Source organism: Poecilia formosa, unplaced genomic scaffold (genome assembly GCF_000485575.1).
Source record: "Poecilia formosa unplaced genomic scaffold, Poecilia_formosa-5.1.2 Scaffold92, whole genome shotgun sequence".
Lineage (NCBI taxonomy): Eukaryota > Metazoa > Chordata > Actinopteri > Cyprinodontiformes > Poeciliidae > Poecilia > Poecilia formosa.
In genome coordinates this window covers 279,950-306,251 of record NW_006800031.1, presented here as the reverse complement: position 1 = coordinate 306,251, position 26,302 = coordinate 279,950, and the positions used below count along the sequence as shown (strand labels likewise).

The 26,302-nt window shown below is 40.3% G+C and overlaps 4 protein-coding genes across 29 annotated transcripts in view; 3 read left to right on the top strand and 1 right to left on the bottom strand.

The window, feature by feature from the left end:
• Nucleotides 1–2,291, top strand: part of camsap1b (calmodulin regulated spectrin-associated protein 1b) — a 28,156-nt gene extending 25,865 nt beyond the window's left edge. The window contains exons 14-18 of the mRNA XM_016674211.1: nucleotides 686–822; nucleotides 897–1,111; nucleotides 1,783–1,885; nucleotides 2,003–2,115; nucleotides 2,287–2,291. Of these exons, the coding sequence (XP_016529697.1) occupies nucleotides 686–822; nucleotides 897–1,111; nucleotides 1,783–1,885; nucleotides 2,003–2,115; nucleotides 2,287–2,291 (573 nt within the window). The remainder of the gene's footprint in view (nucleotides 1–685; nucleotides 823–896; nucleotides 1,112–1,782; nucleotides 1,886–2,002; nucleotides 2,116–2,286) is intronic.
• A 1,866-nt stretch (nucleotides 2,292–4,157) lies between these two features.
• Nucleotides 4,158–15,101, top strand: LOC103141967 (calmodulin-regulated spectrin-associated protein 1-B-like). 2 transcript variants are annotated; one of them, XM_007557799.2, is made up of 13 exons: nucleotides 4,158–4,628; nucleotides 5,019–5,158; nucleotides 5,287–5,383; nucleotides 5,542–5,665; nucleotides 6,490–6,575; nucleotides 6,656–6,743; nucleotides 7,229–9,458; nucleotides 10,891–11,027; nucleotides 11,102–11,316; nucleotides 11,989–12,091; nucleotides 12,209–12,321; nucleotides 13,140–13,258; nucleotides 13,546–15,101. In XM_007557799.2, the coding sequence occupies exons 1-13, from the start codon at nucleotides 4,553–4,555 to the stop codon at nucleotides 13,840–13,842; spliced, it is 3,825 nt and encodes a 1,274-aa protein (XP_007557861.1). In that variant the 5' UTR covers nucleotides 4,158–4,552; the 3' UTR covers nucleotides 13,843–15,101. The 2 variants fall into 2 exon arrangements, with proteins under 2 accessions (XP_007557861.1, XP_007557860.1); XM_007557798.2 differs by having other exon boundaries at nucleotides 5,542–5,698.
• A 506-nt stretch (nucleotides 15,102–15,607) lies between these two features.
• Nucleotides 15,608–22,131, top strand: LOC103142053 (uncharacterized). 4 transcript variants are annotated; one of them, XM_016674276.1, is made up of 9 exons: nucleotides 15,608–15,933; nucleotides 16,018–16,113; nucleotides 16,624–17,151; nucleotides 17,228–17,365; nucleotides 17,476–17,577; nucleotides 17,667–17,720; nucleotides 18,939–19,001; nucleotides 19,075–19,125; nucleotides 19,217–22,131. In XM_016674276.1, the coding sequence occupies exons 1-9, from the start codon at nucleotides 15,807–15,809 to the stop codon at nucleotides 20,320–20,322; spliced, it is 2,265 nt and encodes a 754-aa protein (XP_016529762.1). In that variant the 5' UTR covers nucleotides 15,608–15,806; the 3' UTR covers nucleotides 20,323–22,131. The 4 variants fall into 4 exon arrangements, with proteins under 4 accessions (XP_016529762.1, XP_016529761.1, XP_016529764.1 ...); XM_016674275.1 differs by having other exon boundaries at nucleotides 17,649–17,720; XM_016674278.1 differs by lacking the exon at nucleotides 18,939–19,001.
• A 637-nt stretch (nucleotides 22,132–22,768) lies between these two features.
• kcnt1b (potassium sodium-activated channel subfamily T member 1b) overlaps nucleotides 22,769–26,302 on the bottom strand; it is a 76,380-nt gene continuing 72,846 nt past the window's right edge. For all 22 annotated transcript variants that reach the window (XM_016674230.1, XM_016674231.1, XM_016674235.1 and 19 more), the window contains 2 exons: nucleotides 25,157–25,241; nucleotides 22,769–23,612 (listed from right to left, as the gene is read on the bottom strand). In XM_016674230.1, the coding sequence (XP_016529716.1) occupies nucleotides 23,489–23,612; nucleotides 25,157–25,241 (209 nt within the window). In that variant the 3' untranslated portion in view covers nucleotides 22,769–23,488. The remainder of the gene's footprint in view (nucleotides 23,613–25,156; nucleotides 25,242–26,302) is intronic.

Here is a 26,302-nt window from a genome sequence, read left to right as displayed (position 1 = left end):
GATTTATTCCCCAGTCCCAAGCTTAAGTGATCTTTACTTGTCTACTCATCCACTTTATTATATTATTAATGCAGCTTAATACAAAAATTTTGTACAAACATTTTCCGAAGTACAGATGTCCAACAGCACATCTACTTTAAGCATTTAACTTTCCTACTATCAGATATGAATAGACTTGCTCTATTTTTCTGAACTGTAATTCAGTTTTTTTCATCGTTTGGCTGGTAGTGTGTCTTACAGTCATTGTTTTTTTCCCTCTTCATGTCATATTTTTGGACTAATGCAACTTATACTCTGGAGCGACAGAAAGTTAGTACATTTAGGACTGTACTTCTCTCTTGGTTTGTTACAAGAACACCAGTCTCATTTTTGACCTAAGAGAATCTTGGGAAAGTATGAGCTGCGAAGGATGAATTTGGAGGAGCCTTGGTCACATCACTGTGACGTAATCGGTCTACTAATGCAGCCTTTGAATATGGACACACACAACATTGATCTTAAACCACTTTGTAAAGGGTTTGACTTTTCTGTTGAGGGTGGATTGGAAAATTAGAGTTGAGTATTTGAAAAGGAAAATGTGCGTTACCTCTCCAAGTAGTCATAAAGTATTGATTTTATCTCTACAGTGAAATTTGGTCTAGTTGTTTTGTAATTAAATGGTGTTTAACATTTTGCCATATCCTAGGATGAGCAGAAAGCTGAGGATGAACTTGCGAAGAAGAGGGCAGCATTCCTGCTGAAACAACAGAAGAAAGCCGAGGAGGCTCGTATTCGCAAACAACAGCTAGAAGCTGAATCCGAACTGAAACGAGATGAAGCCAGGTAGATCAACCAGTAATGGCAAACGGATCTTACCGTCCCATGAAATGCTAAAATTTGTATTTGGTTTGAACAAGGCGAAAGGCGGAGGAGGACCGCTTGCGTAAAGAGGAGGAGAAGACGCGGCGGGAGCTGATAAAGCAGGAGTATCTTCGGCGGAAGCAGCAGGAGATGTTTGAGGAGCAAGGCCTGGTGAAGCCCAAAACGCCCAAACCCAAGCAGAAACACAAACACAAGGCGGTTATCAGAGAGGAATCTGCCACTGATCATTTCTCCAAGTGCTCTTCCACACGTGAGACTCTTAAATCAGAACTTCCCTTCACATTAAAGCTGCACTGTGTAACTTTTATTAAATATATTTGGTGAAACTGTCACTATGTTAAGACTGTATGTTAAGAGACAGAAAATCTGAAAAAAAAAATTGAGCTCATCTGCCTTCTCCCAGTGATAACTAGAATCAACCAATCAGGGTCTCAGCGCTGTAAATCAGTCTCCTGTAGCGCTGCTCATTCCCTTTTCATTCCCCCCCTTTAGCTATGCTGCAGCTAGCAAAGCCTGCAGCGAATGCTAAGGCTAGTTAGCATGTACACCGAACATGGTGGATAATCGGTTTTTCTGTAAAGGCAAGTTGTTTCTCCTCCATTTGCTCATTTAGCAGCAAGTACATGATGTTGATTGACAGTGCTGAGGCTCTCCTCTTGGTTCTGATTGGTTAATTTTGACAGGGAGCATTGCATTTTTTTTATACGACAATAGTTGTTCAGGGAGGAGGTGAAGGAAACTGATCTTTTCACAGAATATCTGTCCCATAAGATTACATCATGTCAAAAACATACTTTTTATATATTTTATCTTTTCCAGTTCTTTGCTTTACTTTTGTTACATCTACAGATAAATTACCAAGATTTTCTTTCCAAACCCCAAATTGCGTTGCATTAAACATTGAATTTCTCTTCTTTGCAGCAGACAACCTGAGCAACGCCCAGTCAGGCTCCAATCTGTCTCTGGCCTCTGCAGCAACAAACGAGGCCGACAGCGTCAACTCCGGAGGGGCCGGCTCCCAGCGGTAAATTACACCACAGCTGCATTTGTAATTGTAACCTTGTTAATTGTGAATCTGTTGTGTAATGAATTACGACATCCTCTAATTTCTCTGGCTCTCTGTTTTTGTTGCCGTGTCCAGCTGTGACTCTGTGGAGTCGTTTCCAGGCAGTCGCAACAACAGCCGAGCCGCAGAGAGAGACTGGGACAACGGCTCCACCGCGTCCTCCATCACTTCCATGGCTGAATACACTGGTGAGNGATTAATTGATTTATCGTTTATCGCAACAGGCCTAGCTACAGTTTCATATGTGTATTTTTAGTTGGCTTGGATTACCTTCCCCTCCATTAATAAGTTAAATCATCATTAAACTGCATTTTGTATTTTCTTGGTTTGCTTTCTCTAATCTTTCAAAATCTGCTCAGTGTGAAACATGTTGCAAAGCGTTTTTTACAGCACTGCATTTAGAGCCTTTAGTTTGGATGTTGGCCTCTCTTATGACCTTAAATGCTTCCTTTAGTTTCTTGAAATGGCCTCAAAAAGCCCTAGACTTAGACGTTGGTTAATGCTTTAGTCGTGTGTGTGTTTAGGTAGAGATTTTTCTTGTTTGGTTATGTTGTACTGATTGTGAGATGTGTTTAGAATAAACCTGTTTTTCTTTAGTCTTTGTGATATTTGTATTCTCATAGCATTGTCTTTAAATGCGTATATTATTTGCATTTAAGGGTTTGATATAGTGGTCCACTTTTTTCAGTTTTCTTTAAAAGGCATTATTCAGATTTTAGCCAATACTGATTTTAACTTTTATTTTTAATCATTTAAGAAGTTACTAAATAAAATGATGGTCATTAAATGGTGTGACTTGTTAACATGAATTAATATGAATAAATGTGTCAGCTTTGACTTATCAGTGCTGTGGAACAACTCTGAAATCAGGAATGTGTTCAGTATCCATTTTATATACAAGCCGCAGTGTTTAGTGTGTAAATATGTTGTTGTCGTGGTAACAATGTCTGCAGTGCTAACAAACGACAGTATTTGTTTACAACAATATTAAGTGTCAAAAGATATTCAGCCTGATTGATTAAACCTGACACACACGGTGTTTCCTGACATGAGGTTCTTTGTAATGGCAGATGAGAATGAGGTGTAATTCAGAGTGCCACCACAATATTCATCAAAAATATCGCCATTGATTAATTTCGCTGAGGTATTTACATTTTTAATTTTAGTGGATTCTGCAGAGTTTTTATGGGTGCTGCTTGAATTTCAATGAGGTGTTTTGAAGGTTTGGAAAGTGCTTGATTTCTGTGTAAAGTCCTTCAAAGTTCTTGATATTCTTTCTGCATAGTTTTGTAAGAAAGGCCAAACTAACTTTTGATTAAAATCCTTAATTTGTAAAGCGTGATTAATAGTTGAAACCAGATATTGAAAGATAATAAATATCAAACTTTTTTTTTTTGTTTTATGTCAGTTGGAATTACAAATATTATTTCTATTTGCTAATGCTAGAAAGTCTTTGAAAATGCTTTAATTTTACTATGGAAAAAGTGTATGAACCCCAGAATCTATAAGTTTCATTATCTAAGCTTGGGTTTCCAATTTTTTTTTTTTTTAATCCCACAAATTGAAAACTGAACCGACTCACAACAATTTGATCAACTTTCAGTGCTGAATGTTCTTGCTTCCTCTAAGTGGGCCACTGATTAGCCCAGTTTCCATGCCAGTCAGCTGATTTGTGCAGTGCAGTTTAACTGGGTTTCATCTCTGGCCATCTGCTTCTAAACACCAGAGAGAGGTTGATTCCTCTGCTCTGCTGTTCATGCTACAACTCTAACACCGTCACCTCCATCTCCTCACAGTAAACCATCTTCAGGGTTCTCCCCACTGGAAATGATTTATTGTACGATTTGATATTTTCAGTCAGCAGCAGGCCTGTCACGATAACACGTTTTGCTGGACGACAAATTGTCCCAGAAGTTATTAGGATAAACGATAATATTGTTGTTTTCTATATCATTTTCAAGTGATGTAATGCAAGAACACATTCTCAAAGATCAATAGACTTTCAATTCAAATTAACATTTGATGTTGGAACTGGAAGACATTTTAAATATCCAAAATAAGTAAACAGAACAAACAAAATAAAAATTATTTTGAAATCTCTGTAAACAAAATTGACCTTCAGATTAATTGAGACCAAAGTACCAGACTGAAGACTTTTGTCATCCAGTAGAAAGAGAGAAAAAAGAAAAACGATAATTCATGCAAATGGAAATAATTGAGCTTGTTTTATCATGTAATTAATTGATCTACTGCTTATTGCGACAGGCCTAGTCAGCAGTGTAATGTTTTCAAAATACACCATTAAACTGATCAGCTGAAGGGTAATAAAGTAAATCCCCCACTAGTTCAAAGTCCTGGGGGGAACCTTGACCTGCTGCCTTCATTAGTTTGAGCATTAACTGAAGGAGAACCTTCAAGGTTAATGTGCTTTGAAGAACGCATTTCAGTATTAATTGGAAAATTGATTTATAGCTGGGGAACCGTGTTGTTGCTTGAGGGATGTTTCATGATGACATTCTTATCCTCATGAAACCCCGATGGTCTCCCCCTGCTGGTTAGGTCCGGTATCGTCGAGAGCACGCATCAGGTCGCCAGCTGCCCTTCTTCCCGCTGCTGGAAGACCTGATGAGGGATGTTTGTGACGGCGCCGCGCTGCTCACCGTGGTCCACTACTACTGCCCTGATATCATGAAGCTGGAGGGTGAGATGTGGTTCATTCACACACTTTTACACTCTCAAAATCTCTAGCAACATCTTACTAATTATCAGTTGCCTTCAAATAAACGACAATAAACTTCCTCTGAATAAAATGTCCTTTTTTTTTTAGTTTTTTTAGTTTTTTTTAATTTAGTTTTTGTCTTCAATGTGGTGGTGCTGGAAAAATGTGAAAACTTACCTTGAAAATGCTTGAAAAGTGATTTATTTTTACAGTGGGAAAATGTACAAACCCTGTGAATGTAGCATGAATGTGTGTAAGACTATTTTTGTTTTTTGCACACGGCTCACAGTTCCTCTCAGCGTGACATTTGTAGTCGTCCGGTCACTGAGCTGCATCCCGATCTGACCCGTTCTCTGCCGCCTGTCTGATCAGATATTTGCCTGAAGGAAGTCCCTTCCATCGCTGATAGTCTGTACAACATCCAGCTGCTGAGAGAATTTGCCAGTGAATATCTGAATAAAAGCTGCTATCTGACAATGGAGGACATGCTCTACTCACCGCTTGTTCTCAAGGTAATCACATCCGACAGATTTCAGTTTCTTTCATGGAAGTCAAAGTACTCAACTTGTACTGCTGCTTTTAAATGTCACCACTTCTCTCCATTCAAGCATTTCTGATGTGCTTCAAACTCTGTCTGCAGCACAACGTTATGGTGTTCATTGCTGAGCTGTTCTGGTGGTTTGAGACGGTCAAGCCAGAGTTCGTCCAACCCAGAGACCTTCAAGAGTTTAAAGATGGTAAGCATCACAACAAACAAAACCCAAAGTGCATTGTTAGTTGGTTCTTTACTTTTTTCCAAAGTTATTAAGAGCCACTCTGGAAGATCCAACGAGCCACTTGTGGTCCCCGCAGGTTGCAGATGGCTGTAATTTCTCCCTTTTTTTTCCCCATTTAGCTCGAGCCATAGCTCATCCCAAGAGTGCCCGGCCATCAGTGCCCATCTCCAACGCCACCAAGCGCAGCTTTCTGACTAGTCCTGGCGTGGCAGATAACCAGAGCAACCCCGAAGTCTGTAACAGGTACTTCCTGCACCCCGAAGGCTCTGACCCTCTGTAAGTCTCTTCTCGTCTTTTTTACTTTCCCTTCACCTCCTTTTTTAGCAGCTGCAGTAAATTCAAACATGGGTACATGTAGTGGTGTCTGGTGTTCCTTCTCACATGATTCTGTGTCATGGTTGTCTAAACCCATTCCAACTGTGTGTTTTCTGTGTTGTCTTGAAATATAATGTGAGGCATTTAGGGCTGCAACTAACGATTATTCTGACTATTAATCAGATTTTTTTTAAAAAGCACATTCTGCGCATTTTTCATTTTATTCTTATATTATTCTGTATATAAAGCAAATACAGTTCATTCTTTGAACGAGAAAATAAACATTTTATTGAATAAAATGCAATAAAATTGAATTCCTTCAGTGTATGCTTGATCATTTTTAGCAAAGGATGCATCTGCAGCTAAAACATTTCTAACGTGTGAAAAGCTTGGCCCTTTCTGCTTGATTTAACATCGGTACAGTGCAGAGCTAATTTTTGTTACAGAATTTGTACTAAGTGAAGTTAAACTAAGTAATTTGAGAAGTTCTGGCAAAATGTATATATTATTTGTACAGTTTTGGTTTTACGACTCTGAATATGATGCTTTTCATCAAATTACCTTTTTTATGTATGTGTACTCCAGTTAACAATTAATCTATTCCTAAATTGCTAATAATTTCAATCACTATTACAGTTTCAACCCTAGAAGCATTAGATTCTATTGAAATGTACTGTTTTTATTGTTTGTCTATTTTTTACAGTAAGGGTTTCTTAGAAACTTCTCATTGCGTTTGTTATGCTTGGTCTTAGTAAGGGCGGTCCGGCCTTCAGTCCCTCTCATCCGCTGCTTCCTCTTAGACAGAGACAACAAAAACAGCAAGGGGACGACGGCGGAGGTAAATATAAGTCTTCACATCTCTTGGGAATGAAGGTTCATTTTCTTGTCCTACTTCATTTTTATTTTTTTCCTCCGTAGGCTTGAGAAACCGTTCGAACTCTCTCAGTCAGATGGACGGACAACAACTCAGAGGCTCTGCTGCAGCGTGGCCCGACAAAAGGCAAAGGTACATGGGGAAAAAAAACACACTTTTATTCAATCGATGTCATATTTACAGTTGCTGTTAGTACTCCCAGCCTTTGAACTTGAACACATTTTGTCAGTACAACCACAAACGTCTTTTTTTATTGGGATTTTATTTGATAGATCACTACAAAGTAGTGTATTGCTTTAAAGTGGAAAGAAACTTGTTGCTATGATACCCCTAAATAAAACTGCAACCACGATGTGTTGTGTGGAAGCCTATCATTCGAACCAAACCAAACTCCTGAATTACTGGAGTCCGAAGTTCAACCTAGGGGTATGAAATGATTGAATGTCAAACACAATTTAAGAATGGTGCAAATTTGACCCCCTGTCAACTTCCTTTCCGTCCTAATCTGACCACAAAAGTGGAAAAATTGTAAACTGTACATCATTCAAGTTCAAAAATACTTAATTGATCCAAAGGGAAATTAAATCATAAAAACACATTTCCTTTTTGTTTTTTAGACCCCTGTCCACGCTGAGCCCCTTCATGCTGCATTCTGCCACCGACAGCGACGCTGACATTGCCTCTGGCGACAGCGTGAGTCTGGCTCGCTCCATTAGCAAGGACAGCCTGGCGTCCAACGTCACCAACGTCACTCCTAAACATCAGACCGCCGTCCACCAGTCGTCCCTCGCTGCCATGCGAAGAGTCAACGGCCACAATCTACTGAGTCATGTCAACATGGAGGACGGGGAAGAAACTCCCGCCGACGCTACTGTCATCCCAAAACGATCCGACGGGCCTGCTGCGTCAGCCACAGCCATACCTAGACCTTCCTCCGACTCCACTCCTGACGCCGACGGCTTTTACCTTGAACCACTGATGCCTGCTGTTCTGAAAACGGCTAAAGAGAAATCTGTATGTCTGAACAAAGAGGAGGAGAGCGGGGAGGGGCCCCGCTCGGCAGGTAGGGGTTCCTTACGCCGTGGAGATGGGTCTTCAGCTGCCGTTCGCAGAAAAGCGCCTTCTGATCTCAACCAGACGTTTCCCGCTCCAGGTGAAGAGGAATGCTTGACGGACGAGCGGCAGCAGGCGGATTTCAGACCAGTCATATCCAGCAGCGTGAACTGTTCGTCCAGGGAGCCAGCTGAAGGTTTCTACCTTCACTCGGACTCTGACGAGCCAAAGTGCGTCCACGGTCCGGAGGCAGAGCTGGAGGACCTGGATGAGGAAGAGGAGGATCTGGACGAAGCTCTGACCACTAAAGACTCGAGGAAAGGTTACGGCGAAGCAGACGAAGAGGAGTCAGCCAAGCTCCAGGAGGACATGAATGTCAAAGAGCACGAAGACAAAGACTTTAATGGCGCCAGCGGCCGCTCCAGCCCCTGCCTCAGCACACACTCCCAAGCTAGCAGCATGGCCAGCGGCAGCGTGCGCATGACCTCCTTCGCTGAGCGAAAAGCGCAGCAGCAGCGCTTCGGCAGCAACCACGACCTGCGCTCCAGCGCCTCCAGCTCCCAGAGGACGACCCCGGACGGGTCGGAGAGCAGCGGACCCCTGTCGTCGTCTTGGAGACTGAAGAGAGATCAGAGCCCTTCCTCCCCCTTGGGAGGGTGCAATCGTCCAGGTGACGGTGGCACCAACGTGCTGGCGTCTGAAATCGTTCAGCTCCGGATGCAGCTGGAGGAGAAGCGGCGAGCCATTGAGCACCAGAAGAAGAAGATGGAGGTGCTGGCGGCGAGGCAGAGACAGAAGCTGGGCAAAGCGGCGTTTCTGCACATCGTTAAGAAAGGAGGCGGACGGAGCGACACGCTGCCCAGCTCACTCAAAGCAGACATCTCTAAAGACGATCTCAACGGGGAGAAGGGACCCTTAAGCAAAGACGATATGTGTGTCGACACCCTACGGGGGCAGAAGGAGGCAGAGGGGACGGATGCCTTGGAAGCAGACAAGAAGGGGAACGGCGGGAGCTTTTATCTCGACGAGGAACTGGACCTGAACGAGTGCAGCCGCTCCATCGAGCTGCTGAACGAAGCCATCGGCAGCATCCAGCAGCAGATGATGCAACTGTCGCTGCAGCAGGAGATGCTGATGAAACAGAATGTGCAATCCCCACCCTGCGCGACGCCGCCTCCTCCACACGCAGGAGACAAAAACGGTGACTCGAAGACGGGAGGCTTTCACTTCGTGGAGCACCTCTCTGGGTCGGGCAGCGCCCCCACCAGGAAGCCGCCCAAGCTGAGCTCAGGCCGGAGCTCCAGGTCCAAGCCGTCCGAGCTGAAACTGGCGAAGGAGCAGAGCCGACCGGCCTCCAGGGCTCTCACCCCGACCCAGGGCGGGTCAGAAACCTTAGCAAGCCCACGGCAGTTATCTGGAGGCAGGTCCCCCAGATGCGATCGAAACCCCACCGCCGCGGAGATGATGGACCGACCGGGATCTGGGCATGTCAGAAGCGCCACCTTCCGCCTTCACGACGAGGCCAACATGCGCCTGCCAACCCGCGTGGACCTAGCATGCGTGCCTGCACCAGAACCGCTTGGCGAGTCTGGGTCCAGCACGCAGGTAGAGGGTGACGTCAGTTCCTCAGAGAAGGAAGGACTCCTGTCAGAAGAGGCACAGCGAAGCAAAACCCACCTGATTGAGGTGGATCTGTCCGAGCTGAAGGCCCCAGAGGAAGAGGAGGGCACCGAGGACGCCGCGGCAGAGAAAGGCGATGGAGAGCAGAAGTCAGTGATGGGCTTCTTCTTCAAGGTAATCCTTTTCTCATTTCATGTTTGTTTTGTTTTTTTTGTTTGTTTTTTTTTGTTTCTTTTCGTATAACGATTTTATGAGCTGAAGTAAGGCTGGACAAAATGACTGAAAAAGCCATCATAAGTGTGTGTGCTGTGGTGGTGCAGGGGTTAAACACAACCCACATATGGAGGCCTTAGTCCTCCATGCAGCTGTCGCAGGTTCGATTCCCGGCCTTGGCGACCTTTGCTGCATGTCTTCCCCCTTCTCTCATTACCCACTTTCCTGTCAATTAACTATCAAATAAAGGCCACTAGAGCCAAAAAGATCTTTAAAAGAAAAAGCCATCATAATATAAAGTTTCATATCAGTTGATATTAATAATTGTCTATTGATAATTATTGATTAGGTTTTATTTATTTATTTTTTTTAAATATCTGTAGTACTGCCAAACAGGTGAGGTGATCTTTATCATTTTTAACAGTTATGATTCACGGTGGTGAAACCTTAAACTGCTGCTGTACCAGTTTGTTGCTCGGCAACCAAAAAGTGAGTGAGTTGCTAGGTAACCAAAGACTGAGTGAGTTGGTTGATGCCATCAACTTTGCTTTGCTAGCATTGAGAGTTTCAGCGGCTGAAGCCTTTTCTCTGCCTACATCCCCCAGAATGCTGTGCGGTTCTGGATTGGCGTTCAGTAAATATTCTATTCTAAAATATAGATTATCTATTGATATTGATTGCTTGTCTACCGCAATATATATTGTTACAGATTTATTCCCCAGTCCCAAGCTTAAGTGATCTTTACTTGTCTACTCATCCACTTTATTATATTATTAATGCAGCTTAATACAAAAATTTTGTACAAACATTTTCCGAAGTACAGATGTCCAACAGCACATCTACTTTAAGCATTTAACTTTCCTACTATCAGATATGAATAGACTTGCTCTATTTTTCTGAACTGTAATTCAGTTTTTTTCATCGTTTGGCTGGTAGTGTGTCTTACAGTCATTGTTTTTTTCCCTCTTCATGTCATATTTTTGGACTAATGCAACTTATACTCTGGAGCGACAGAAAGTTAGTACATTTAGGACTGTACTTCTCTCTTGGTTTGTTACAAGAACACCAGTCTCATTTTTGACCTAAGAGAATCTTGGGAAAGTATGAGCTGCGAAGGATGAATTTGGAGGAGCCTTGGTCACATCACTGTGACGTAATCGGTCTACTAATGCAGCCTTTGAATATGGACACACACAACATTGATCTTAAACCACTTTGTAAAGGATTTGACTTTTCTGTTAAGGGTGAATTGGAAAATTAGAGTTGAGTATTTGAAAAGGAAAATGTGCGTTACCTCTCCAAGTAGTCATAAAGTATTGATTTTATCTCTACAGTGAAATTTGGTCTAGTTGTTTTGTAATTAAATGATGTTTAACATTTTACCATATCCTAGGATGAGCAGAAAGCTGAGGATGAACTTGCGAAGAAGAGGGCAGCATTCCTGCTGAAACAACAGAAGAAAGCCGAGGAGGCTCGTATTCGCAAACAACAGCTAGAAGCTGAATCCGAACTGAAACGAGATGAAGCCAGGTAGATCAACCAGTAATGGCAAACGGATCTTACCGTCCCATGAAATGCTAAAATTTGTATTTGGTTTGAACAAGGCGAAAGGCGGAGGAGGACCGCTTGCGTAAAGAGGAGGAGAAGACGCGGCGGGAGCTGATAAAGCAGGAGTATCTTCGGCGGAAGCAGCAGGAGATGTTTGAGGAGCAAGGCCTGGTGAAGCCCAAAACGCCCAAACCCAAGCAGAAACACAAACACAAGGCGGTTATCAGAGAGGAATCTGCCACTGATCATTTCTCCAAGTGCTCTTCCACACGTGAGACTCTTAAATCAGAACTTCCCTTCACATTAAAGCTGGACTGTGTAACTTTTATTAAATATATTTGGTGAAACTGTCACTATGTTAAGACTGTATGTTAAGAGACAGAAAATCTGAAAAAAAAAATTGAGCTCATCTGCCTTCTCCCAGTGATAACTAGAATCAACCAATCAGGGTCTCAGCGCTGTAAATCAGTCTCCTGTAGCGCTGCTCATTCCCTTTTCATTCCCCCCCTTTAGCTATGCTGCAGCTAGCAAAGCCTGCAGCGAATGCTAAGGCTAGTTAGCATGTACACGGAACATGGTGGATAGTCAGTTTTTCTGTAAAGGCAAGTTGTTTCTCCTCCATTTGCTCATTTAGCAGCAAGTACATGATGTTGATTGACAGTGCTGAGGCTCTCCTCTTGGTTCTGATTGGTTAATTTTGACAGGGAGCATTGCATTTTTTTTATACGACAATAGTTGTTCAGGGAGGAGGTGAAGGAAACTGATCTTTTCACAGAATATCTGTCCCATAAGATTACATCATGTCAAAAAACATACTTCTTATATATTTTATCTTTTCCAGTTCTTTGCTTTACTTTTGTTACATCTACAGATATATTACCAAGATTTTCTTTCCAAACCCCAAATTGCGTTGCATTAAACATTGAATTTCTCTTCTTTGCAGCAGACAACCTGAGCAACGCCCAGTCAGGCTCCAATCTGTCTCTGGCCTCTGCAGCGACAAACGAGGCCGACAGCGTCAACTCCGGAGGGGCCGGCTCCCAGCGGTAAATTACACCACAGCTGCATTTGTAATTGTAACCTTGTTAATTGTGAATCTGTTGTGTAATGAATTACGACATCCTCTAATTTCTCTGGCTCTCTGTTTTTGTTGCCGTGTCCAGCTGTGACTCTGTGGAGTCGTTTCCAGGCAGTCGCAACAACAGCCGAGCCGCAGAGAGAGACTGGGACAACGGCTCCACCGCGTCCTCCATCACTTCCATGGCTGAATACACTGGTGAGGAAAAAGGCTGCAACTATCTGTTGTTTCAAAAATGCTGGTTTTTCATCCAAACATTTAAGTTGTTTTACATAATATTAAATTCAAATAAAGAATTTATTTTTTTAAATAAAATGTTTTATTGCCTAAACTTCAATAACACAGCGTTCCTTTCGTGTACGCTTGATCATTTGTAGCAAAGGATGCATCTGCAGCTAAACATCAACATTTAAAAAGCTGAGTCTTTTACACTCGACTTATACTGTAGAACTGATCTGTTTACTTTTTTTTCAATAAACTGATTAATAATCATATATAAATGTTTTAATAGGAAAACAGGGGAAGCTAAAACTGTCACTTGAAGATTCTTCGATTGAACATATTTTCAGATAGCTTTTTTATTAATGCAAAACTTGTGTATATATATATGTATATAAATTTTTTTTTTGTAGAGTTTTGACTTAATTACTGCTGAGTAGGGTTTTCTTGAGCAAATAGCTTTTTTGAGCCTGCATACTCCAGTTACCGATTAACCGATTACTCAGTTAGTTAATGATTATTTCAATAATTGATTTATCCCAATTAATCCGTTTAATAGTTCCAGCTCTAGTGAGAACATAGATCAATTGTTTTGTTGGTTTTTAGTCGACACTGGTGTAATAATAGTTGCTATTTGTTTCTTTGACTGAAAATGAATGTAGTTATTCAGTTTCTTTGCTTTTGTTGGTCATTTTCAGAATTCAAAGCTCGACTCTTGCTGTGAATGTTATGTTTAATTTTCTGACACATTACCATTTGTCTTATTATAATTTGATCAACTTTTTTTGCTTCGTTAGGCCCTAAACTTTTCAAAGAGCCCAGTGCCAAGTCAAATAAGCCCATCATACACAATGCAATCTCTCATTGCTGCCTGGCGGGGAAAGTCAACGAACCCCAGAAGAACCAGATCCTGGAGGTCAGTTTTCTACCTGAACTAGACCAACTTATGAGATTAGTGAATTTTCTTAGCTTAACCCGTTTATACCAAGTTTCCTCATTAAAGCTTCACTTTCTCTGCCTGTCAGTGTTTGCATTTTTCTAAGTGTTCAAAGATGTGCCAACCCAACCTTAAACTTCTTAACTTCACTTGTCTGCCATGCTTCTCCTAGGAAGAGTGTGATTTGTTTTGGTTTTTCTTCCTTTGTGTTTTGAATTGTTGTGCTTGGAATTTAATTTCTTCTCCTCGTTTTTCTCCCTCTCCAGGAGCTGGAGAAGTGTGAATCCAACCACCTGATGATCCTGTTTCGTGATGGCGGCTGCCAGTTCCGGGCACTCTACACCTACTTCCCTGACACGGAAGAGATCCATAAGCTGACGGGCACCGGACCCAAGAGCATCAGCAAGAAGATGATCGACAAGCTGTACAAGTACAGCTCGGACCGCAAACAGTTCACCGTCATCCCTGCCAAGACTGTGTCGGTGAGCGTGGACGCCCTGACCATCCACAACCACCTGTGGCAGGCCAAGAGAAGCGCTGTGCCAAAGAAAACGGGGAAGTAGCAGACCGCTTTCAGATCTGCGCCGTCTTATCTCGCCGCCCAGCTTGGCCTGGAAACCTACTTGGGAGGATTCACGTCTAGGTGGAGGGACTGGTGAATCATCTCCTCCTCCTCCCTGTGATATCGGTGTGATTGCTTCAGGTTTATTTTAGTTATTTTGAAGCAAGCATGTGGCATTGTTTCTCTAATATGTAGAGAACGTCCATTTTTACATGGAGTATTTATTAGTTCAGCACTGTCGTGGTTGAAAGCTCGGCCGCAGCACTAAAACCCCTTCTCCTTCGGATAGATGTAGGCATGAAGGTGGAGAGACGTTTGTTTTACCCGTTTAGGATCATCGGACCACTCCGTCAATCTGTTCCCATGTTGACTGTCAAATCAGGCTGGCATCGCCGACTTCTGCCTCACCACCGATCTCCAGAATCCTGCTGCTCTGAACTTTTTTTTCTTCTTTTCGTCAGGATGGAGGAATCTCCAGACATCCTTTTGCCTTCTCTCACGCATCGTGGTACTATCATCCATTTATTCAGCCGCTTTTTAAACTAGACGCTGATCGTGTAGCACCGGGTAGGTGTGTTGCAAAAAAGGGAAAAAACTGATCATTTTATCTACATTTTTATTTGTTGAAACATCCCTTTTTTTTCCCCTTGAGGATTTTTAGAAAAACGGGGAAACTACAGGCCTTGGTACAACAGTTTTTGTTTCGTTTTAGCTCTTTTAAATCATTTTTATTGAAGCGATGTAGTTCAAGTTTACGCAGATGTTATGTGTTTTCATCATAACGGGAATTCTCTGATGTTTAGAGGTTAGTTGTGTTTTGTTTTTTTTTGTTTTGTTTTTGTTTTTTCTCTCCACCGGGCACTCTTGAATTGTCCTGTACAAAGGTGCACTCAAAATACTTGTCGACGGCTTCTTTTCATGCAATGTAACCCTTCCGCCTCTTCCTCCCCTCTGAGTATTTACATCCCGTCTTTATTCACACGAGCAGAGGACACTCTCGTCGTGAAGGGTGCTTCCCGCTTTGCTCGACTGACAGTATTTGATATCCTCACGCTGGGGGGAGGGATTGAGGGAGGGCTTGTGGCTCAGTTGTGTATCAACATTAAAGAACATTCCTCCAAGGTGTTGACAAGCACTGCCACATCGTCTCTCTTCTTCACTGTCTTTGCAAAACTTCAAAGTGCTTCTTCTTCTTCTTCCTTGTTTTTTTTCCTTTTCTTTTTGTTAAATAAACCATTCGTTGGCCTCGAACAACCAGAAGTGTCGCACAAGCACTTTACTTTCTGTTCGGTTTCAGAGTTTGACAAACTAATACGTAACACTGCTGTTTGTGTAAAGAAAAATCAAACGCTAAAGATTTGATACTGACGGCTGCAGCTGAGGAGCGTCACTGAATCGTTGCTACTGCTGAATCTCCAAAAGTTACTCGATACTTGATGAATCGTTTGCTGCATTTTGATGTCTGCGTGTGTGTGTGTGTGTGTGTGTGTGTGGAGGGGTGCATAAGTGGTGGAAAGTGGTCTTTAAATGTATGAAAGTATATTTTTATGTTAACTAAAAGATTGTATTGACATTTGATCACCATTTTTTGTTACACTAGTGTACTTTTCATCCATGTTTAATTTTATCTTTGGTCCCATGTCATCTATTTATTTTAAAATTGAAGCACTGAAACAATAAATTTCCAAGTAAATAAAAGTCACTTTTTTCCATTTCTGTTTTGTTTGATTTGTCCATCACTCTTGCTGTTTTTCTTTCACTGGCACTGCACAGACTTCACTCTTTTTGCTTTACTTTGTCATGCCACTGCATCTTTTTCACGGGAGTGTTTGTCAGAAAACTGATACTGCTGCGTTTACATTGAGGTTTCTAAATTAACCACATCTCTGGGACCCCCCGGCGCAAACTGCTGCTCACTCTGCCAACCAACTGGAACCGCGACTTTTAACGCCAGCTCTCGTAACCATGGCGAGACATGATCCTCCTTGGCAACCAGTCCTGGTTGTTCAGGTGATGACCATCAAACTGTGCGGACGGTTCTTTCCAGAGTCAAACGGAGATGAGCGTTTGATCCATCTACTCAAAATGAAAGGTGAGTTGTCAGACTTGTTGCTCCAGAAGCTTTTCCATTTAAAATGTGGAGTTTTCGTGTGATTGATGCTGTACGTTTCCACAGGCGTAGTCGCTCTGGCTGTGTTGTTGGGAAGTGTTCGTCTCGGACGTCCCTGTGCAAAAGGGGAGTCGGTTTTGTTCTGCTTTGATGCTCTGACAAGTGAGAACTCCAGCTTTTAAACTTTGAGATGAATAAAGTTGACAGATTAAGCAGCAACAGCTTCACTGAAAAATAAAATTTAGTTTTTTGAGAAACTGGTATTACCTTTTATGAAACTTGTTCTTGCATTTAAACACTGATGTTTACGATTGTAGTAGGAATTTGATTCTAATCCAACAGTTTGTCTGCATTTGAACTATTAGTCAAATCCTCAGCTGTATTAGGTAGTAATTTCCCTAAGATGACTTATGTTGGTTTTATTTAACTTACTGCAGCAGTGTTGGATTGAAATGTTCTCAATCCAACATTAAAAACTTTAGACTCGCTTTCAAATTCAAGTTTTTCTTTTGGCATTCCTTCCAAACAAAACTTGATCATTTTTATGATGCATTTTAAACCCTAGAAAGATGTACTCATTTTGCCATAATGTAAACAAATATATAATCTGGTATTTCAGATTTATAAAGCAAAGGAGACAAATGTATCTTTGTGCTTCACTTTTTCTCTCAGATTTCATCCCTAATTGTACAACCATGATTGTGGCTTTAGCAAACGTTGGAGAAATCAACTCCACGGTTCTGCAAAGCGTAAGCCTCTCCTCCATCACAAAGTTCGAAAGCCAAAACTCGGGTATCACAGGAATCGCTGAGAATGCCTTCAGCTCTTTTTCGCATCTGAAAATTCTCATTTTACATGGTAACAGTTTGTCCAACGTTAACCAGAACTGGTTCAGAAGCCCTGCTACTATCACTGAGCTAGATTTCTCTTCCAATCTGATTAAATATTTGAACGAGTCGAATCTGACGGGACTCACAAACCTCAAGAAGCTCAATCTGAGAGGGAACAAGATCCACACCATCCATCCCGATGCCTTCAGATCCCAGAGGAAGTTGACTGATCTGGATTTGTCAGACAACCAGTTGATGAGGCTTTCCCCGCAGATCTTCATGGATCTAAAGTCTCTAACGTCCATCAGACTTTATGGGAATCCCTGGAGCTGCTCTTGTGATGCCCAGGACTTTGTTGACTCTCTGAAAGGTTTGTAACTTGTGGAACTAAGAACTCAAACTGTTTTCAGAACATTTAAAGGTTAAAACTCCTTCCTTGTCCTCAGAACTGAATACATCTCTGCTGGTGAATCGGATGAGTGTGAAATGTAAGACTCCTCCACATCTGGAAGGTCGACCAGTCTTCAACGTGTCTGTGTGTTCGACTGCCACACCTCCATTGAGGAGTTCAGCGACTCCAACCAGTACATCTGTCATTTCAACATGTTTGGTTGTGATCCAAGATTAATCCTTAGACCCTTTTTTTTAATCACTTTCTATGAATAAATATTGTTTGTACCTTTTTGATCTTCAGGTAAAACTCAAACAACTCGCTCACAGCAAACATCTGGAAAGACGGAAAGATCTTTCCATACCAAATCCACTACCCCAACTCAAACGACTTCTGCTCTCATGGGTACATGTGGATTATTTCTCCTCCTTTCTGTTTTAATCTCTTAAAAGTGTTTCTTCAGCTTCATCTCTCAGCAACACTTTCCTCTTCAGAGACTTCTGAGAGAACAAAACCGCCTGATGCCACAGCGTCATCTTCATCCCCTGGTACATCTGGGCTAATTATTTAACATTAGACATAGTTTTCCCTACTTGGTATGTGCAGGCTGATACTTTTAGGATCCTTTTATATCAGTGTAAAACTAAGGGCAAACAATTAGTCAACTTAAAGGTAAATGAAGAATATGTGTGAAGTAAGATGTATAAAAGGAGGCTGGATTAAATAAGTTATCAAAAATGTATATTATGGTATTTGAATTGTGAATTTATTTGTATTAGGTAAAAACTCTGCTAAAATAATTTAGAATAAAACACCAGGTAAAAAGCTGTCTGCTTTAAATGCCCAGATAATATACTTCTTGACTGATATTTATATAATTATTATATGATTAAAATCTGTAGCTGCTGTGGTTTTGTTGAATTTTTTTAATGTCTACATACATGCCTTAGTTTTATACAGGAATAAAAATAAGGACGACAAACACACCAGTAAAGTTTTCTTGGTGGCTTTGTGACCAACAGCACCACCATGCGGTCATAGTTAGAAATTACATCTTTCAGGTCATTCTTCCCTCGGAGGTTAAATATATATTTTTTCTAACACCAAATTCAGCCTTTTGGCATCGAGATGATCAGCTTGTGGTTCTGCTAAGGCATCGAGGAAGCCCCGGTTGCGTTCATAGCGGCCTTAAGCTCATCTTTATCGTTATTTCCGGTCTCTTTTGATTTGCTTTTGACAATACTTCTTGAGTTCTCAGAGTTTTACGTAAAGCCAGATTTCTGTATTGTTACTTATGACAGTGTTAGCCGGAGCCAAAGCTTTGTTAGGAAATTATGAGGTAGTCTAAAGTTTCCTGGTCTTCACTAACTTTGGATTTGAAAAAAGCGCAGCAGATCAACAGTCGTTTATTCAGACTTTATTTTCAGGATAAAACTCTTATGAGACTCTATCAGTCATTGTCAGGTCGCCGCTCCATTGCAGTTGAAATATATTATTGTGATTTAATAACCAATTCAGCTAAATACTTCTGTACTTTAATGCGTTTCTCATCGGGTCTGATGCTTCGTGAAACAGAAATTACATACTAGAGTTGGCCTGAAATCCTGTCTCTTACCAGCAGGCGGCGCCAGTGGAACATGTAACTGCTTTCATCTCGCTTCCTTGGCAAAAATTGAATTGAGATTAATCTTACATCAAGAAATGATTGTATGCATTCCATTTTGTAGAGTTTTTATTAATTTTTTTTAATCTTTTGTTGCTGTCAGGACATTATGTGACGACATTATCATCAGTCATCAGACCTGTAACTACACCTACACGAGTCGTAGGTGTGTGTGATTCTTCTGAATTAGTCTCACATTTAAAACCAAATGTATTAATTTGTATTTCCTTCATCCTCAGGTTCATCCACAACCTCAAACACAAAGATCTGCACTCTAATCGCTGTTATTGGTTTGAGTCCTCTTTTTATTTGAACATTTTTAGTTAATTTGGTTTGAAAAATCTCATCTTGATATTAGATTATGGCTTTCTTCTTGTGCAGTGGTCCTATGCATGCTGCTGCTTTTTGCGTGTTTCATGGCACTGATGCATAGGAGGAATCGCAGTAACAAAGCTGTGAGGCCTGGATGTCCAACAGAAGAAGAAGAGAAGCAGGAAGGAGATGGCGTGTCGAGTCGGGATCAATCTGGATGTCTGGAAAAGGCTCGGAAAAAATCTTTCGCTGGCATCAGAGCAAAGTCTGCAAACGCAGTCATCCTCTCAACTCCTTTCTGTGTGTCTGAGAATGACAAAGTCACTTCTGAAGACTCTGAAAAAGAGAACCTTGGAGCTGAAATGGGAGGAGAAGTTCACCCAGAAACTTTCACAACCAGAGACTCGATGGAGGAGTGTGTGATGCAAGAAGGTGATGATGGAAATCCCTGTGAAAACCAGGAGTGTGATCATGTCAACATGGACGTTATACCGTACTTGAGTATTGGCACCAAGCAGAACAAACCAAATCCTGATGAAGAGTCTGCAGAAGGTCCAGGTCAGAGTCATCAGAGAGGAAAATTCATGAGGATCTCCACCTGGCCTCCTACTGCAGCTCAGTGGCAGGCAAGATGCAAAGCCAAAGAGGAGGAAGAGGAAGCTGATGAGTTTACTGTTTGGACTCGGAATGCAACTGTGAAGGTCTCAGAAGATGTGAAGATGATGATGGAGCAATCCAGCAGCAGCTCTAACCGGTGTGAAGACGAGGAAACAAACATAACTCTGAGTCTTTCAGACAGCTTCAAACCTCTGGAGACTCCTGTCCGCGTGTCGGAGGGGGAAGAAATGAACCTGGATCCAGATTCTGCAACACAGACAGACATCTGGGTCAGCACCGGCGAAGAGCTGAAGCCCGAAGAACATCCGGCAAAGAAGAAGAGAGAGGCAGGTGTGAGGAAGAACCAGAAGCGGTCTGCGACCGTCAAACAGAGGGCAGAAAACAGAGCCGCCGCTGGGGCGAAGGCGCCCTCTGGTGGCGCCTCTCCAGATGATGAAACTCTGCTGTCAGGGAATGAATACGCCTTCATGGACCTGCTTCATGAAGTGGTTCAGAACAACGGCCGCTGGACGAGAGAGAGGTGGAAACAGAATAATATTAACAAGCAGCGGCGATGAGATCAGATTCAACACTCTTAAGATTATCCTGTGAGAGTGGATCATTAGTTTAGACAACAGGATAGTTTCAAGAGTTTCTTAAAATTAACATATTCACTTCCTATACAATTTTTTTTCTTCCATTTGGATCTCAGCTGCCTGCCTTTTTACTGTATTTTTTTTTCTGTGACAAGCAAATCTGATTACGTCACATTCCACGGGCACTAAGCTGTTGCCTAGCAACCCTAGCTGAGCCCAACCCATCACCTAATAACACAAGCAGCTCGTTTGGTCAGCTGGTTTTACCACTTCTGGAAAATACAAGCGTTTTGTTGTTGACTTATTGTTCTGAAAATATTTGCTGCATTATTGTTGGTTGTGCAGGCGGCTCTACTTCTGCTTTTCAAAAATGTACAATTGTATAATTGCACGAGTTGAAATAAATTGAATCGATGGTGACTGTTTATCACCATCGGATTGAATGTTTATCATAAACTCAGTGTGAAGTCAAATAAAAACATCTTCCAGTCGGTGGATTTGGCTGCATGCAGCATTTATTTGTTCGTTTCTGTATGTGCACTTCTCATAAGAAATAGTACAAAATGGATCATCCTCTGTTTGACAATGAATCAAAAACAAAGTGGAGATAAACATAATACATTGGCTTTTGATAACATCTAGACGACATGCACGTTCCATTCATATAAATACAGAGTATCAAATAATGGCTCCAACTTGCAAGCAGTTGATTCAGTTATGGGGTTTTTTTTATCTAGCGACAGGACGCCACGCTAACTGTTCTGCTAACGGTAGGAAATGTTTCGTTCTTGGCAAGCTTTTTATATCAAAACATGCTTTTAAGAGATAACATGCCCCGTGTGTTGAGTCCAGACATCAGAAGACATCAAGTGAAGTCGTTCAGTGCTATAAAGGTTTGTTGTGAGGATCCTGTAAGGTGTTACATTAGTGGTTGCATCCTCCATCACAGTCACTTTCACTGAACTGTTACTTCTGACTCTGTGAAACACATTTTCTGGACCAGTAAAGAAAACAACGCAATCCCTTCTCTATCACTTTAGGATAGCTTGAAATGAGAAATAAGAACAGCATACCTAAAATTAAAATCTGCAAACATCTGAAGTCATGCTAATGAATGCATGATCGGTCTTTGCTTTGCCGGTAAATATTGTCCATGTTCTACAGATTCAAATTAAAGGGTCATGCTGTCACGCTCTGCACGTCGCCACAGAGCTTAGTGCAAAAATAGTTCAAGTCCTTTTTACTTTTCATGGCTACAAAGCCATGTATACAATTCATATTTATAGTGATTAAACCCAAGATACAGATGAAAATTAATGACTCGGGCATAAATACTGAAACTGCGGTGTACACAAACCACAGCACTTGGTTTTCAAAATAAATGTATGACAATTAAACACTTGATTATGTTTGTGAATACCTGTGCAAAATATCCTGCTGTGCAGAACTTAAAAGGCCATTTAAAGCGCGCTAGTCGTTTACAATCAAAATGATTTTATAGCTCAGATGTTTTTTGTCAAATCGGGTTTTAAATTTTCAAAAACAGAGAAAAAAAAAAAACTGTTCCACTAACGATCTCCCTGAAACAACAGCTATAGTTGTAACTTTATATATTGATATGATTTACAGTGCAGGGAAAAAGTATTTGCTCTTTTTCAGAGCAAAAATTACATGTCAACTAGTTCACTGAAGTTAGCATGTGTACAGTCTGGCTATTCACACTCAGTAGCTAAAACCTCACGCTAAACTTAGCTGAGCTAATGGTTTGATAATTTAAGAGGTACATGTTGCTAAAAATAAAAATAATTCTCCCCAAATATTTTAAAAAGTCAGTATTTCATAGTGCTGTGAGGAGCTGGGGGAAAGCAGAGCTCATGTTTTATCTGCATGTCTCCCCCCCTCACATCTAACCTTCCTGTCTAAAACTGTCAAAGACCAATAAAACATTTTTAAGTCAGTATTTCTTTACACTTTAGCCATTATATGGATGGAGAAACACAATAAATAATAAAAATAATTAATTCTTCAAATTCTAGGATTAAACTCAGAATTCTGGGATTAAAATAAATAAAGTCAGAATTTTTAGATTTTTTTTCCCCAGTCCACCTCCATTAAATTCATTTTTCCTAACAAGCAAATCAAATTAGATTTAAATAGCAAGTATTATGATCAACAGTGGTTAAATTTGGCACTGAATTTGATATGATAGCCTCCTTAAAAATATGTATTTTTCGAACTATATGTTCTTTCTTCTGCATGTTTACTTTTTGCATGGCAGCAGCAGCAGATGTTGCAGTCAGGTTTGAAAATGATACAAAAAAAAGAAAAACACTGGTGTCACAAAAATAAATACAAAAATGGCACAGTAATAACAGTATTTACAAATAAATAAACAAAACTTCATAGAATGTGGAGCTGTCATGATTTCTAACAGGGAAATAATTTAACAATGTTCATTTTTCATCAACTGACACAATTACAGAGAGAAATGCTAACTTGGCTAATAAAGGTGCAACTGGTGTAAGCATGTAATAAATTTAAAACAATGACAAAAAGTTCACAAGGATAAATGAAAGTGACAGTAAAGTAAGAAAATTGCACATGTACCTTATTTTCCTGGTAATACTTGAAAATGTAGAAAACCAACCCAATCATCAGCTCTCTAGCAAACCGTGATGTTTAAGTTGTGGGATGTGGATGGTTTTCAGTTAGTTTCTGATTATAAGCAGAAACAGGCGAAGAAATTGGCAAAAAGCCGGTAGTGGCACAAGGGCAGCTTCCCTCCACCTGAGCAAAACATGAAATGAAATTATTTTACCCATCGGCCCAGAAACCGGTTTTAATCATCCAATCACGACCAACAACCCTTCTGATCTCGGCGGTCGGGCTGGACAGAGGAAGTAGCGTCAGGTTCTCGTTTGCAGGGAGTTTTGTGAGGGGAAGTGATGACTAGGCACTCTTCATGCATCCTCCAATGGCAGCTCTGATGAAAACGGGAATCTCAGGGCCGTCTTTTAGGATGTGGCTAATTTCTGGTCTCAGGCCGAGAGACACTTAATGCACATTCACTATGAACACCTCATCACCGCCCCTGGCGGGCCTTCGTTTGTGCGAGGTATATGAGATCTATTTAAAAGACTCAAAGCTTTTAAAGGTGAGTTTCATTTCTTGACTGTGCGCCAAAGTCCTGTTGGTTCTTGGTGTTTCGGGCCGCCTGTCCCATCTGTGAGTCCTCTGGCATGTGAGCCAGAGGGTCAGAGCGAATAATGTACCTGTAAGGACAAAATCCTCCACGTTATTCTTCATCTGCTACTCTAAGAAGATTAAAATAGTATGCAACCTTCCTGCTGCTTAACTTCTGTTTACACCTGCTAACTAACATTCATACAGAAGCTAAAATTAAAAAAAAAAAAAATCAGCCAGTAACCAGAATCAGTGCAAAAACACAAGTATATTTTTGTCTAGTTTCTAGTGCAAATGTATGAGTATACATGAAATAAAACTTATTTACAAGTATTTTTTCAGTAAGATACAGGTCTCTATGCACAATGATATGTTTTGCACGTTCACTAATTTTTATCTTAATGTTTGCCTCATGTTGAAAACATGAGGCAAACATGTTTTCCTCATGTTTGCCTCATGTTTGCCTCATGAGGCAAACATGAGATAAGGTATATAAGGTATAAGGTATATAAGGTATACCTTATACCTTATTAAGGTATAAAGATACCTTAATAACCTCACATTAATCAATATGTCAGACAGAATTAATAACCTAAACATCATTTCAGATGAGTAAAACGTATCCACTAAACCCCATGAAAAAGTTATGTTTAACTTATGCAAAATGAAAAATTACAATGTTTACATTTTCTTTAAGCCAAGTTTAAACTAATTAGATTTTAAGTCTTTTTTTTTGGTTTATGTCTCAAAGAATAACCACAAAATCTCATAAAGCATTTTTGTGTAGTTTCTAGTAAAAACATCTTATTACACTTAACATAAGGCAAAACTAACGTACAAGTAAATGTTTTAGGAAGAAATAGGAGCTTGTTTCAAGTATAATTTGAGTACTAGATTATTTCACTTACAACAAGATATTTTTCTGATGTTACAAATAAAGTAACCTACTAATGAAACATTTTTATATCAATATTAAGGAATTACTTACTTAAAATAAGCCTCTATATCTTGCTCAGTTTTGTCTTATTTCAAGATATTTGCACTAGAAACTAGATCTTACTTGGTAAGATTTTGTGTTTTTGCAGTGAGCAGGTCAAGTTGAAAATATTTTGATGGCTAATTGTTGATTTCTCTGGACTTCTCCACCTAAAAGAGAAGCACAGAAGTGTCGTTTCCACTGTTTGTTAGTTTTAAGTCAGTAATTTCTTAATATTGATACAAAATAACTTGCTCAACTGGCAGATTATTTCACCTACAAGACATTTTCCCCATGTTACAAATAAAATAATCAGCCAGAAGCTTTTATTGGCTGATTAAGTATATATAAAATATATACTTCCTTACAATTAAGGAAGTATATATTTTAAGTGTACTTAGATTATAATGTAGATAAAAATGCTTTGGAAGATTTATTTTTTTGCAAAGTCTGAAAATGTGAAATGTGAGAAAAATATGAAGAAAAAATTTTAATTGTGATGTTTTATGATTTTATTTTTATGATTTTTGTTTTTTATTTCCCTGTGTCCTGCAGAAATCCTGATAATGATTTGAGATTGATGCTGCAGACTCCCATATGGCAGTAAAACCAGAAGAAATGCAACCAAAGCTGCCTGACAGGAAGCGGCGTCCTTACACGATGTCGTTGATCTCCAGCATGGTGTCAGGAGGAGGATTGATGAGAACGTAGGACAGCGTGTTCTGGTGGTCGTTCATCTCGTCTGTAAAAAGAGACAAAAGAGGCCTTGAGAGCCGCTCTGCAGCCCTCCCTCATCCTTCTCTAGTAGACCAGCCAAAAAACACGGCCTCTAAACTCTGACGCTCTGAAAACCTCACTTCAGAGAAAAAGTCATTTGAGTTTAACATCTAGAATGAATTTTCTAGTTCTTTTATTCTTTTATTATTTAGTGTTTATATGCAGACGTTAGTCATTATCAGTATTTGAATTTAGAGAATAATGATACATGATATTATGCTCTAGAATAACTGCTGCAAAGAATAAACGGAGAATCTTACATCTATGAAATGAATGAATAAGAACTGGTTTATATGATTATGGAAATATAATAATCTGTTTCGTATCATCAGTCTGTTATTTACACCAGTAATCATGTGGAAAAATGGAGATAATGTGTCGCAATTCTGCTCAACAAATTCAGCTTAAAATTTCAATTTAAACATTTGAAAGCTTCCGGTGATGAAACTTTCTTTAAGCTTAATCTGAAAGTTTCTAAAAGTGCATCTACTGATGACGAGCAGCAGCAGAAGAAAGAAACCAAAGATTTATGTAGGTTTACCTCTGCCTGATGAGAATTTGATTGAATTTAGGATCAGGGCCATTGAAAAAGAAATCTGACTTTAATCTCAGAATTTTGACTTTCTTAAATTTAGAACGTTTTTCTCACATTTCTAACTTTAATTTCTGAATTCTGCCTTATATTTTGGAATATTTCAAATTTTTCCTCAGAATTCTGATTTTAATTTCAGAATTGTTACTTTTTCCCCAGAATTCTAACTTGTTTCTTAGAATTTTGACTTTAATTTCAGAATTTTGACTTTTCCTCAAAATTTTGACTTTTATTTAAGAATTGGCTAAGAACATTTTTTCTCAGTGGTCCTAATCCTCTTTTGTACAAATTACTTAAAAGGAACCATATGACATTTGTAAATCAACATTAAATATTCTTGGCGAACTTTAATTAAACATCCAGATTGAGCAAAATGAACAGGTTTCATTAAGTCAGGGACTGAAAGTCTCTCAGTGTTCAGTGTGTTGTGTTCA

What these genes read in the sequence shown, in the direction of transcription:
- LOC103142053 (XM_016674275.1), top strand. Translation starts at nt 15,807, where the DNA reads ATGGCGAGACATGATCCTCCTTGGCAACCAGTCCTGGTTGTTCAGGTG. An exon ending in GAGTTCAGCGACTCCAACCA is followed by an intron (nt 17,366 to 17,475) that starts GTACATCTGTCA and finishes TTTGATCTTCAG; the next exon opens with GTAAAACTCAAACAACTCGC. An exon ending in TACACCTACACGAGTCGTAG is followed by an intron (nt 19,002 to 19,074) that starts GTGTGTGTGATT and finishes CTTCATCCTCAG; the next exon opens with GTTCATCCACAACCTCAAAC.
- LOC103141967 (XM_007557798.2), top strand. Translation starts at nt 4,553, where the DNA reads ATGAGGGATGTTTGTGACGGCGCCGCGCTGCTCACCGTGGTCCACTAC. An exon ending in TGATATCATGAAGCTGGAGG is followed by an intron (nt 4,629 to 5,018) that starts GTGAGATGTGGT and finishes CTGTCTGATCAG; the next exon opens with ATATTTGCCTGAAGGAAGTC. An exon ending in TGGCCCGACAAAAGGCAAAG is followed by an intron (nt 6,744 to 7,228) that starts GTACATGGGGAA and finishes TTTGTTTTTTAG; the next exon opens with ACCCCTGTCCACGCTGAGCC.